Source organism: Oreochromis aureus, linkage group 17 (assembly GCF_013358895.1).
Source record: "Oreochromis aureus strain Israel breed Guangdong linkage group 17, ZZ_aureus, whole genome shotgun sequence".
In the NCBI taxonomy this organism is placed as follows: domain Eukaryota; kingdom Metazoa; phylum Chordata; class Actinopteri; order Cichliformes; family Cichlidae; genus Oreochromis; species Oreochromis aureus.
Genome location: NC_052958.1, coordinates 10,728,650 through 10,742,906, shown reverse-complemented (window position 1 = coordinate 10,742,906; position 14,257 = coordinate 10,728,650). Strand labels below are relative to the sequence as shown.

At 41.6% G+C, this 14,257-nt stretch overlaps 1 protein-coding gene across 5 annotated transcripts in view; it reads right to left on the bottom strand.

Moving 5' to 3' along the window:
- Window positions 1-14,257, bottom strand: part of wnk1b (WNK lysine deficient protein kinase 1b) — a 95,589-nt gene that overhangs the window by 38,251 nt on the left and 43,081 nt on the right. For all 5 annotated transcript variants that reach the window (XM_039601568.1, XM_039601571.1, XM_039601570.1 and 2 more), the window contains exons 3-6: window positions 12,876-13,048; window positions 8,051-8,271; window positions 7,141-7,298; window positions 728-816 (exon numbers count right to left, since the gene is read on the bottom strand). In XM_039601568.1, the coding sequence (XP_039457502.1) occupies window positions 728-816; window positions 7,141-7,298; window positions 8,051-8,271; window positions 12,876-13,048 (641 nt within the window). The remainder of the gene's footprint in view (window positions 1-727; window positions 817-7,140; window positions 7,299-8,050; window positions 8,272-12,875; window positions 13,049-14,257) is intronic.

Below are 14,257 nucleotides of genomic sequence, written 5' to 3'. Positions count from 1 at the left end.
TATATTCACTGCAGATTCAACAGGAGAGTTATACCGTAAATGAGAGAGAACTGGAATTATTTCTAGATACCACTTGATATCAATTTATTCAAAACCTGCAATCCCTTGTGAGCTGATCCCTAACTCATGAGCTAAGAGGAAAGACAAGGTATTTGATTAATCTTCTGGGAATCGTAACATGCTGACGACATGTTGTCCTTAGATAGCTTTGAAATCGCTTTTGGAGCCTCCAAATGTTTCTTGGGAAAAGGAAAGTAGTTTAAAAAAAAACGTCAGCAATGCTAAAAATGGTTATCGGTTTCCTAGAAAAATATGAAAAAGATACAGTAACTGAATCTGGATAATTTGGAGAAAGAAGATTTTGAGAAACAAAAGAAGATCGAGTATGAGAGCGAAGGGTAAAGTTGCTTTGGTTAAGCTTGTGAAGCAGAAGACGAGAGACTGTGGTGAAAGTGTTGGCAGGCAAACAGTATGTGGAGAGAAAACAGAGCACTTCTTAATTTCTAACCAAGAAGGCATGAGTTTTTAAAAAAACATAACCTTTTTTTTTTAGAGGAGGATTAACGGATAAATCTGTCTACCCATGAAGAGACTAAATAACAATGGAATCGATTAAATAAGGCCATTTTAATTGTTGAGTTTGCAAACATGCAAACATCCACAGCCTAAGAAATCACACCAAGCCCAGATGCACATTTAGCATCAATGGTTTTTGTCTGTGACTCACCTCTCATCCTTGTTAGTTCTGATGCAGCAGTCGATAATTTCTTTCACCTCGGGAATGGCTACCTTGTCAAAGCTGGCAGGCTTCACTCCCTGCACAGCAAAAATAGAAGAGCAGTGAAGGGAAGGAACCTTTCAGAGAAGTCAAACAAGCACACACATAAAGGATAAAAAGAGCATTGTGTGATTTTAGGCTGTCCCAGACAAATCATGACTAGTGTGACTATGTCTTTGGCAGTGGCTCCTGCAAGCAGTTCAAAACTGGTTACTAGAACAATTTTTCAATTAAAAATAGCCTGGGGAAAAATTCTGACTGTGCCAGAAATTTAGAGTGACCACTTCTCAACATGATATCTGCTGCTACCTACATATATAGGAGTTTGCCCCTCACATATACTAATGTGCCACAAACAGGACTTTAATATCACCAACCATTCCCATTTTATTACGGTGTATCCATATGACAAATGGCTCCACGTAGTAACCGGGCCTTACCAACCAAAGCATATAATGACATGGTGATCAATGTAAAATCAATTCAAAAGATGTTATAATCATATAGCTAGATCCATTAAATACCAATGTCCTGTTTGTTAGGTCCCAGTTGCCAAGAATGCTAAGGTTACATGGTGTGTAGGCACCTTTAAACTCTTTCCTTAAATAGATGAGATTTATTTAAGTTGGCATATTTATTCATTTTTAGATACAGAATGACAAAATGCAAATGCAAAACCTAAACACCAGATCCCTATATTGAGGTGATCTGGCAGCTCAGTAACACCCTCACTTTTGACTGAAATTCAGTTGCACAGGTCCAACTGCAATCAATCTCAGACAGATTTGTTGAAGGTTTGCAAATAAGTGCTGTTGAACTAAACACAAACAGATTACACACACATTGCAATCAGTCTGAGTAAATCTGCACCGATGAGAAAAACTCATCTGTGATGTGTTTCTTTGGAACAGGGCACTCAACTCAACTCAACTCAACTGATCACCAGAAGGTTGTATTCTGGTTTCATTCCTATACAAAAGCAAGGCTGCCAAGCGCCTGTGTCATTTTGCAGTTAAATCCCTGTCCTGCACAACTTTGTCACTTTTTCTATTGGAATTTCTGTTCAGGAATGACTCTGAATCCAAGTAGTTAATGTGAATTTCTGTTTATGCAAAGCTCAACAGATTGTGATTTATCACAAATAAATGCAGTATTATCAAAAACAGGCTGCATGTAACTGAAAATTGACCACATTCAATCACAAACTGATAGCAGACTGGTTGCAGACTGACTGCGAGTGGCCCCAGAACTGGTCCCTGTCTTCAAAGTGCATCATTTCAAAGGCTCATTACACAAGGTCACAATTATTTTGGTTGTGCTACGTCTCCAACCGCTTTTTTCCCTTGCATGTCTCTGGCATTTGAGGAAGCAGTCACTACAAATAACACTGTTGTTTTTGGTTGATGATAAAAAATGTCAATCCTGATGGGAAGGGTGTCTTTAATGTCTCCATCCAAAGGTAATGAGGCACCACTGAATGGTTTGGGGAGACTGAAAATTATGCTGTGACATTTAAAGTCATCAGATTTCAACTTAACTGAACACTGAAGGAAGCGTTCGGATCAACGTGAATAGTTTTGTCGTTCTGACAGCATGTTGTGGCCAAAGTCTAACTAAGACATTTTCTGTTGGTACGATTTTCCATCTCCTTAACATTAAACCACTTAAATTAGGTTGAGAAAGCACTATTGTGTTGTCTCTGTGCATTATGGTGAATGATCAAAGTATTACTGCATTATCAGCCGGCACTACTTATACTCAATTGAGGGTTAGGGTTAAAACAGTTGACAGACAACAGGTTCTGAACTGTGTGAGAGCGTAATAGTTTGACCCAGGGTTAAATTCCACATAAATCCAGTTGTCCCATCAAGTATAAATAATGAAGTGGAGCCTTTCAGAGCCAATTAAGAGCACACCAACAGAACAAATCAGCAGGAACCCAAAGGGCAGCCCCCTCCAAAGCCTGACAAACACTGGGAATGACTCCCAAATTATTTGAAAAAAAAGAATAAAGTTAAAAAAACATTAAAAGAAAAAAAAATACACAAACAGTGGAAAATAGATATTAGCGTGACAGGACACAGGTTTTACAGAGTAAGAGATTTTTCAGCACTTTAGAAGTAAGTGCAGTAGGAACAAGGGACGCCTGAAATCCCATCCAGTTTAAGCCACACAGCATAGCAGAAAGCATCCTAATGAGCTGGACTTTTGTTCAAATCAATTTTATACTACAGAGAAACAAAACAGACAGAAGCAACCACAGACAAGAAAGGAGCAGAAGCTAATTCATTAATAAACACAAGACAGCAAAAGAAAACACACTTTAATTTGAATTTGAATATACATTTTTGTTCAGTCTTGCATCTCCTAGGTGCCCATCTGAAATGCACTTATTAAAAATATGCAACTGGCTGGTAAAACAATCAGAGTCGAGCAAATCTCAAACCGCACAGAAGCAAGAAAAACACGTTTAGAACAGCAGGGAGAAGATTAGAGAGAAAGACAAAAACTTTTTTTTGTCACTTACCAAGAAAGTAGTCAAAGAAGTTTGACTGACTGATGCGTTTGGAAAAACAAAGAGTTTTAGGCTACTCTGTTTGACTAGCAGCTGCTTGTCAGACACACAAACCAGCAAATGACCACTTCTTTCTGCTCTTCCAGCTTCCTTTCCTCCTTTCTTTTGTTTCTTGGCATGTTTCTCTCCTGCTACCCCACCAGTTCACCATTACATAACAACCCTATCTCTCTCCTTCTCCCCATCACGCACACACACACACACACACACACACTCTGAGATTCCAGGGCCAAACAAAGTTAGGACTGACGGGGGAAGTAATGCTATTAAGTCTGACAGAAGAAGAAGAAGAAGGAGAGAGGGATGGAGAGAAAGCAAGATTTTAGTTAAATAAGGCTGATTGGAGGCAAGGAATGTTCCAGGATGAGAAGGACAACGAAGCATGTCAACAACACAATTTGTCAAGCTATAAGAAGCTAAGCCATAAAGCATACCCTACACATCTTCCTGCCAGCGTTTCAGTGATGCAAAAATCATACAAAGAGCCTTTTTTATTTCTAGAAAAGAACCAATTAACAGAATTTCCTGCCAAACTTTTTAAAAGTGGAAATGTGATCCTTATTTGTCATTTTTTTATATCATATACGCTACTGTTAACATGATAGATGCTTTTTGGAAAATGTTGAGAGGAGCATCTGAGGCTGCTCTAAATATTCTGTTTTAGGCTCTTGGTTCAGTGTGATGTCAGTGAGAGGATGCGAGCAACAGGGTCATCTCAGCACACAGCCGGTGGTGTTCAAATCTTTTGTTTGGGAGGGGAAGTCAATCAGAAGAAAGGTGGAGGAGCAACTGGAGCTACCGAAGCAGCTTGCTGCAGACAGCAGACAATGAAAGAACAAACATCTGGTTACAAGAGGCAGTGAGTCTAACACTTTTGTTGCAGATGGCAGCTGAGTTTCTCTTCGTGGGTTTCAGCCAAAACGTATCAGGGGTTAACTAACTCAAGAGGAGGGTCGACAGGGGGAGAAACGGAGGATGGAGAGCTGGTTGGATGGATTTGGCAATGAAATGAAAGGAAGCAGCTGACCGAGGCACCCTGGCGTTGCCACTGTGTTGAGCGTGACAACAACTGACGTTAGCTATTTGGCCAGTTACGTCCAGTTCATGGGAAACAAGCAGAACAAAGCATCACTACGATAATGTAATAGTTTGATCAAATTGAGGATGCGATTTTGGTTTTGTGAGACAGAGAAGAAGGACAAAAACCAATCAAAGAACAGGAAGGTAGGAGAGGCAGAGAGCCAGACGGACATGTGGACTGAAATACACTGTCTGAGTTTATTCCGCCCAGGAAGCTTCTTAAATTAAAATGAGAGATTCAAAGACTAAACGATGAAAGAAGGAAGAAAAACAGGGAGGAAATCCTAATCCAAATCCCTTCAGTTTGAATGGGCTGGACTGTATGGATGGACACTAAAAGAAGCTGAAATGAACATTTAAATTGAATCTAAACGCACAATAATTAGAGTTTTAACACATGGGTGATTAAGATAAAAGCCAATCAGCTGCGAGTGTGGCTATTAAGTTATTAATTTTTAAAGCTCGACTCTCCTCAGGTAACAGCAGCAGTTGTTTAAGCTGGAGAGGATGCTGCACTCATCCGTAACAAATGATAAACTTCTTTTAATTCAACGACATGCACCGTTAGCCAGGAATTGCAAAATAACTGTACAGTGTTTGAGCATCCTATTTGTTTAGCACTGATACTTTAGCAGCATTAAAAATGTTCCATTTTCAAGAATCATTACACACACATAGTGTCATGCTCCTGGGTCCTGGACCGACGGTTTTAAATTTAAGACTCTGAATTCTTGTTTATTGTTTAATATTCAATTTGGGTTTCAGTTTGCTTATTATTGAGTTCTTTCTTTCCGTTCCTGTTTATACACATTAGCATTCTGGTAAACCTCACTGGATATTTTCATGTTATCCTTCTACCCCATCCCTCTTGTGTCTTTCTGTGTCAAGTTTAAGTGTGACAGGATCTTAAATCTGGGTGTAGCAGGTCACTTCCTATTTTATTTTGGTAGTCTTTTGTCTCCTATGTCTTGTTACGCTCAATTACTTTCACCTGTTTCCTCTCATTGGCCCTCAGTGCGTCCTGTGTCCTTGAATAAATTAGCAATATGTGTTTCATTTGTTCATTGTCCTGTTGTATTGTTTCCCCCATGTGTTGTGGATTTTTGGCACTTTGCATTTTTGCCTCAGTTTTAGATTTGTGTTTTGGACTTATGAGCCACGACAAAGACGGGCCTTTTGTTTTGAACTCGGCCCCTCTGTCCTGCATTCAGATCTTGAAAATAAGAAGAGAGTTCTAGAATATTCCTCACATCTATGAAGCCCGCTGTCAGCATCCAGAGAGCTGAGTCGAGTGACGAAAAGAGAGAGACAGCGCTCATCTGTCTGTCTGTGTGTGTGCTGTGGGGTGATGACCTCAGCAGGACTAGGCTTAAAACAGCCTGCATCTGGTCCTCTCTGCATTTGCTTTATTGTCTGTCTGTCCAGCCAACTGTCAACTAAATTTTAGAAAAGGAGGGACGTTACGAAATCTGTGAAATCTTATGAAATCTGCCTGGATGGGATGATGCCAGACGAAGAAAAGAAAAGAAAAAAGTAGGGGTTTGTGCCAGTACACTTTTTGAAATGTAATTTCTGGCAATCAGAAGACATTTTCAATAACTCAACAAATAACTAAACTCACCAGACAACATAAAACCCATGTTATTACTTTCATTACGCAGAAATTTTCATTGCTGGAAATATTTCTTCATCTTATGTTTGTCATTTCAAAACCAAGTTAATCTTTTACTAGACTAAAGCAGGGGCGGAGAACTCGAGGCCTCGAGGGCCGGTGTCCTGCAGGTTTTAGATCTCACCCTGGGTCAACACACCTGAATCAAATGATTAGTTCATTACCAGGCCTCTGGAGAACTTCACCTGTGTTGGATCAAGGCCACATCTAAAACCTGCAAGACCTTGAGGCCCCGAGTTCCCCCGCCCCACCCCCCGGACTAAAGAATTCACTTTTCTGTCATTCATTGTATTTTCAACTAAAAATCTCTTCTGTGTCCACTTCCAATATTACCTGGAAGTGGACCGAGTCAAGAGTAAGCACAGAACATTTGTTTTAACCTGACAATGGACTAAAATGCAACCCCCAAAAACGCCCCAGAGTGCTACCAGTGTTCCTACTACCTCCCCGCTGGGGGTGTGGCCTATTCCCTCAGGCGGGCGATAAAAATACGTTATTCTCATGCACTGTTTCATCTCAGTGCAGCGTGTCAGTCTCACTGTTTTTGCTGACATTTATGGAGGTGAACTGTACTCTCCCCAGTACGGCTCACAGCGTTAGTGTTTATGGGACAGAGCTCAAGTTCTATTAATTATATTGCATTACACTAAGTGGAATAAAAGCTTCTCAATAAGTGTCAATTCCTCTAAAATAACTAGAGACTGACTATCGATTTCAGATTTGCGTTTGGGAAAAGTGTTTTCCGTTCGTTTTTATCCCTTCGCAAGACAAACTGCAATGTAGTGTGGGAGGGAGAGAGCATAAGCAAAAGCATAAGACTAATCAGGGCAAAAACACAATCATATGACTGGATCTTCTGCAGCTCATGCCAAACTTGTTAATACAGTCAGTAAACAAGGGTGAGGAGGAGTGGCTCACAGCGGAAAATGGAGACAGGAGGCAAAATCAACAAACGAGGCCTTTAGATACAACATTGGTTTCCTACCACTCTCAGCTGATGCACCTGCAGGTACAGACTGAGCACAGAATACTTACACTAGTAACTCGTCTGTAGATCTGGGCAGCATTTTGGCATTCGGAGTAGGGGTACTCTGAGGTCGCCATCTCCAGCATACACATCCCAAAAGCATAGACGTCTACAGATTCATCATACTTCTCCTCATACATCTCTGGAGCCATAAACTCTGGTGTACCTGGTGATTGGAAAGTGGAGAAAAACATGTATGTTATGCTAGGACACGCTCCTAACTTGCACACCATGACGTACAAATACTGTAAAAATTATAAAACATAAAAAGAATCAGAGATTTAAATCTAATAAAATCCAGCTGGAAATAAAAGGGCTAAAATTCCAAACCTACATCCACTTAGTGGTGCCACAGACTCGGTTTGTGGAAGTGAAGCCTGAATACTTGAGGTTTGCCTAATTGCTATAAAGAAGCAGTGAGATTTACTGAGCTTCTCATTCTTGTCTCAAGTGCAGAGAAGAGTGTATATTCGCGTACTTGGTGCGAGCAGAGCTTGAATACCTGTGGTCAGCTGTACAACAAAACTACTGAAAGGTACCCAGGTTATTATGAGGGAAAACTACAGACTCAAAGTATGCGTCATAAACATTGTGCGTGTGCGGTGCACTTTCGGTTTATGTGTTTGTAACCGTTACATTTCCAGACAACTTAATCTTAACTTACTAACGGTTTCTTTGGAAGCTGTATCACTTTTCACATGCCTGCGGTTCGCTTTAACAACCAGACATTTTTCAAGTAGTAAAATTTATCTACAGTGGGTGTGTACATAATGCGCCTATGCATGTAAAGTGGTTATTATCGCCGCAGCAAGCTCAAATAAAAGATCAGAGTTATTTCAGTTTCGCAGCCTTTGCAAACCACATTTTTGTGTCTTAGCATTTCTGAGAATTTGGGATGCTGCGTATGCACCGTCCTACCTATGACGCTCTTGGCAAAAGAGGCTCTCTTCAGCGTGGCCAACCCCAGGTCCCCTATCTTCACCGAGCCCGTGGGCCCTGTGATAAAGATGTTGTCGCATTTCAGGTCTCTGTGAATGATGGGTGGCGCTCTGGTGTGCAGGAAGTGAAGGCCTTTCAGGATCTGTCTGCACCATGAGCGCAGAACTTTGATTTTCATCACCTTGAATCGCTTCAGGTAGCTGCAGGATGAAGAAATCGCACATAAGAAACTGTGTTGTTGGGCAAAGCAAGAGAAAGTGTTCACAACTATGCACACAGGAGGAGATTCAGCTCTTGTATCTTGTTCAAGTGGCCTTTGTCCCGGCACTCTAGCTGCCAGCATATGGCCTCTCAGAATATCACACTGTGTAAAACCACTAGCTACAGAAAATCACTTTTTAAATGCAGCTGCTCTACTCTGCATAAAAAACTATGAAAGACACAGCTATGCAAGGACCAAATAAGGGAGTAAAAAAGCAGAAACATGCAGTGCTGCACAGAAATGTCTGAAAGCAGCTGTAGCATCAATGGGCAGCCAGCAATCTTAATCTCAATCTGTCTTTATTCAGCAGATCGTTATTTACTTGTTTTCTCCGAAGGCAATTGTACACAGCAATCAAAAGGTTTCGACTACTGTCCCGTACATGCAACAGGTGCCTGCAACGGCTTCTATGAATCGGGATTGTATCTTACGTTGCTTATAATTCAGCCAGATCTACTTCTGCATCAGTTCTTTTTTCTCTCTCTTCACTAAACTTGGAACCCATCCCAGTAAACACCCTGCGGAAAGAAGGGAAACACCCTTTGACAGGCTGCCAGGCCACCATAGATCCAACTCAGATCCACACCTATGGGTGATTGAGTCGATCCACCTGGTTTGTATGTCTTTGGAATGTGGGAGGAAAATGAGAGGAAATTCCACAGAAATGTTACAACAAAACAGCAAAGTACTGTCAATCTAGACTGAACATTTCTCCTATTCGTAACTTTTTTTGACTAAATCAGATGCAGTTCTTGTTATTTCCAAGAGCTCTAAGAACTCACTCAGAAAACATTTGTCTGTCTTGATTAGCTGACTGAAAATCAATTCAACTCTACAGAGAAATGTGCGTTTTCCTCTTCTCGGTATTGTGCCAAATGTGACCAAGGAGCACGGTAGGCAGGGCATACTCCTGAGATCAACCGCCCCGTGAGTCTTCTTCATGGTGTGCTAATTTCACAGCCTTAAAGCAGGCAGAGGAGCTAAGTAATTGTGGCTTTGATCTAATTAGTGTATTTAATTCAATATCCAAGCTTAGCTCAGAAATGTCCCCATGGATCTGGTGAATAGCAGGCAGCTGACTGAACTATAGACTGACTCTGCAAACAATGTTTCTGTCTCAGACAGCAATGCCCTCTTCCAGCTCTGCTTCCAGACAGCTGACCCGATGCAGAGCGACATCAATAAGTCTGACTCCAGCATTACCGTCAGCGCCACGGTGTCACCGGCTGCTCTAATAATTCAGCACCTGCAACTCTGTCCTAACTGACAAGAAGAAGCTCACACAACACCGTGTGAGCATTACAGCATTATAGAGCGGTGTGCTTAAGCCACATCCAGACTGCTGTGTTACAGCCACAGAGGCTCAACAACTTTTAGCTGTGACCCAGTATCTTTGACGGAGCAGAAAGCATCCATTAACGAGCAATGGAAAGTACACTCACTGAGTGCTGGGCTTAACTGAGCATTTCCCTTTGGTGCCACTTTATACCTCTACTCAACTTCTTCCCAGAGAAAAACACTGGATATTTGCATCCTATACTTCTTTCTAAAATCCTGCATGTATTCCTGAGGCTGCCTGGGGCCTTTCTTTGTGGAGTTTGCATGTTCTCCCTGTGCTTGTGTGGATTCCCTTCAGGTTCTCCAGCTTCCTCCCACAGTCCACAGACATGTGCTTATAAATTGGCTGTAGGTGTGAATATGAGTGTGAATCTTTGTCTGTCTCTACTATGTTAGACCTTTGATAGACTGGCTAAATCTTCCCAAGGTGCAACCTGTCTCGCGACAGCTGGGATAGACTCCACCCCCCTGTGAACCGGATAGATGGGTGAACAGATAGATGGCTAATTATTAAAAACAACTATATAGTAAAGTCTTTACCCTGATTTTTAACAATCAAAGTCTTCTATATGCTTCTTATTTTAATCCTCTAACTGCTTTTCTATGGTTTGTCATTAAAAGCTTTGAAAATCTGGGTAAATTCTTTTTTTTTTTTTTCACAGGAAGATGGCTTTTAGTGTGCAGAGCATAAATAATAATTTTAGGGACTATTAAAGTGAACAAACCTTCAAATGTGCATGTGAATATCTTAACTTCCCTCTATCAACCTGCATCTCTTCTGCTACCTCTGATCTCTCTCTTAAGAAGCCACACGCCTCTTATCCTCTTCTTCCCCCTTACCTAAGCCTCCTCGCCCGTCCCCTCTGCTTTCTTTCTTCTGTCGTTCTGAAGTCAGAACAGCGTTGAAAGACAGGGAAAATGCCGTGGCATGCAGCGCTAGAGTGACACTGCAACAAAGCATCGCGCGAGCTCGCACGCTCACTCAGCCATGCTATGATTCCAAGCGCGCAAATTAGCACTTGTAGATACACGAATGTGCGGCTCTCATGAGCAGTAAATGCAGTCTTTATTATTTGTGAACAGACAAGTATTCTTCCAAAAATAAACCTTTACAAAACAAAAAGATGGCAGCAGTATAAACATTTCTTACACACACAGATGCACACAGATAAGGGCACTCCATGGTGGCAAGTATTTCCATCCTATCTTCCTCCCCTATCGCCTCCACCCCCACCCTCCCATCATCTCCCTTTCTTTTTCCATCTCTTCAGCGTGCAGCGGTCCCTCTCCTTTCTCAGTATTTTTCTGGATGACGGCCAAACCCCTCAGATGCCTTGATCCTCTTCATAAGTGCACATCCATCCACTCCATATAGTCTTAAAAAAAGCAACCTTGTTGTGTTGATCAACAAAAAGTTAATCAGCAACAATTTTGATATAAAATTATTTTTTTGCAAGTATTTTTTTCCTTCACTGGTTCCAGTTTTTCAAATGGGAGTGTCTTCTGGTAAACGCGATGTTGCATCTTTGTTTCATTATGTGCATAAAAACACATTAAAAGTAACTAGAATTGCAATCCTGATATCATGTATGCATCATGTATCTAGAAGAGTCCAGTGCACTGCTTGTTACTTGTTACTACTTTGGAGTATATTATAGTTGTTTGGCACACACACTTCTGGATCCAAGCAGTTTTTTGGATTTTCTGACCGAGGTCTTCTCTGAATATTTTATTTAATCATGTATAATTCAAAAAGAAGAAAAGGATACAACTCTTCTTCTCTCTTTTTTTCTTTCTCACTCAGTAGGGAGTTCCATAAAGAGTTGGAAAACAGAAAACTATATTTGCTAAATGTGTGTTTATTCTAAGGCGTATGCAGAGGACTGAGCGTGTCTGCACAGCTTCTCTATTTAAAAAAAGTAGGAAATTTTTGTAGTCCTCCAGTGGAGGGCGCTACGGTCCTTGTTAGTGCTGTTAGTGCTTTGGTCACAGGTTTGTCACTCTACCGAGCGGCTTTCAAACTGTACGTCTAAGTATCCGTTTGTCTATTCATCAGAATATTTGCGCATAACTCTCTCACACTGTAGTCTTCTGTCTCCCTCTCTGTCACTTTAACCTAAACTAAGTGGACGATGACCAGTGTCACTCCTGAATGATGTCGGGAATGAGAGGAATGTGCAGCAGAAGCAGCAGCTGGCAGGTGGGCCAGTGTCGCATGATGTACTGTATGACGCAGGCTGTGTCACCCCACGTTTAGCCTTCTGTTGTGTCAGGAGCTCAACAATCGCATTGACAAACACAGATGCACATCTATTCTAATCGGCAAGGAGGCTGGCATTCAGTCACGGCATGTGGAGTGACAGTCTGAGAGGCAGACACTGACAACTGCCTGTGGAGCTGGCAGGCCATCAATGTACAGTTTGTCACATATGTACACTGAAAATTACTCCAAACACGTTGATGAACATAACAGTGTTGACACACCCTCAAACTTTTCTAATCCCAATCAGACTCACAGAGGCCCCCGGGCTGCCAGTGCAACCTCACAGGACACCCCACATGTGTTGCGTCTTTTGCCCTGATAGGATCGAGCCATTTTCGGCGACACGAATGGGACCACAGCAGTTTTATTCGACTGTTTAGTGTCCAAAAAGATAAATAAATAAATAAAAACTCCCATCATGTCCAAAACCGCACCAGAGTTTTGATGATTCTGCGTCATTTCACCCTTTGTGGTGATGTAAGTGACGTAAATACCGTACTTAACACAGCCATGCTGGCTGACTCACAGCTGCAATCAGCACTGAAACCCCAGGATGTGAGGTGCTTGTAACAGTACTGTGAAAGGCCATTTGAACATATGAAAAGAGAGAAAGACTGCAGATCAGTTTAATAGCAAAGAGGATGACACACGTGTGTGTTTTACATTTCAATGAAAAACTGGAGGTGAGTCATAATCTGTGCTGACAGTGCTCTTCAAGAGAAAAATGTCAGAATGGACTCTACTGTAAGTGTGGGTGTTAACAGTGAACATTTCTCATCACACAGTTCACACCTTTCAGTCACACCTATAGTTTTCAGTTAATTCACATGGGTCTGGTGTCCTAATATTTGGCTTCTCAGAAGCCTCCTGCACAGCTTCTTAGTCTCAAAAGTCAGCAAATTGACATGTTGGAAAAGAAATTCTATCCCTCATATACTCACGTTTTTAGCGTGCCAGATGTCATGAGCTCAGTGACGAGAACAATGCATTTCTTTCCTTTGCAGGGACCCTCCCAGGAGTCATAGAAGCGGACAATGTTAGGATGCTGGAGACCCTTCAGCATGCCGGCCTCCTCTTTGAACCGCTGGCGCTCGGACTTGGACAGTTTACGATCCTGCAAACAGGACAGAAAGGGAAACTCGGTCACGTGTACGCAAAAACCGAGAGAAACGTTACAACGTGAATTAGAAGGGAGGGAATGTTTTTCCTAAATTAACCATGCTGTGTCAGTAGTACAACATTATTACAGCATGTGCAATTACAATCAAATCAAGTCAGGAAGAAGCTTGAGGGCCGGAGAGGAGAGCTAATCAGAAGAGAACAAAGAGATTATGCAGAAACGAAAATGGGAGGGGAGGAGAATGACAATTCCTATGAAACATGACTCCATATAAGCTCAGAGAAACTGATAACAATAATCTTTTACACTGATGAACAGCAGCTGAACATACTGTACTGAAATACAAGTGCAGATGAAACGGGGGAACCTGATACTATCAGAAAACCTTTCTGCATTACACTAGTAAAGGATGCGGACAGGGATAAAAGAGAAGTGTCCTTTCATCTTAACTCAAAGACTCCACAAAAATCCATTAGACAGAGTGACAAACAGCTCCACACTCGATCTTCTTTTGAGCTGAGCTGTGCGATATTTATTGGTGAAGCACTCTGTTTCAAACTAAAGGCTAATATTCACACCCGCGTTGCATTATGTGTTCATGAAATTTTGCCAGCAATCCTACATTTACAAAATTAGTCAGTGTTCAACCAATTGACAAGCTACTCTGGTGACTATTTTATTGGGAAATATAAAACTGTTAGGTTTAGAGGATAATTTAAAGAATAGTTCACTGTCTGAAAACCCAGAACCAGAAAATCATAAGACGCTAACACCCCAGATCGCTATCTAAGTGATAATGGACTCAAGTGCTGCAGTAAATGGCTTCTTGCTAATGAACGCACATCAAATCCTCGGCTTCCACCACCTACGTCTTCATCTTATTCTCAATGGGAATTGCAGTCTACAGCGCTTGCACCGAGCTTCAGCTGTCTTTACCTGAAGTGGTAGCAGCCTCCCAGTAGGAGGTTGACCAAAACAAGCTGAGAAAAAAAAGCCACAGTCTGCATTCTTCCCTCCTGTGGAAGACTGGCTTCACAGAAACATCCTCCACACAGTTTAACAGGAATTCCAGCTCAACCACTGATACCTCAATAAAAACGCAAAAGTCAATGTGAGCAGGGGACCTGCTGTAAAAATCTTTAAGCCTGCCCGCGTTCGTGCATTTGTACACTGACAAATATGTCAAGAAAATCCTAAGTAGTT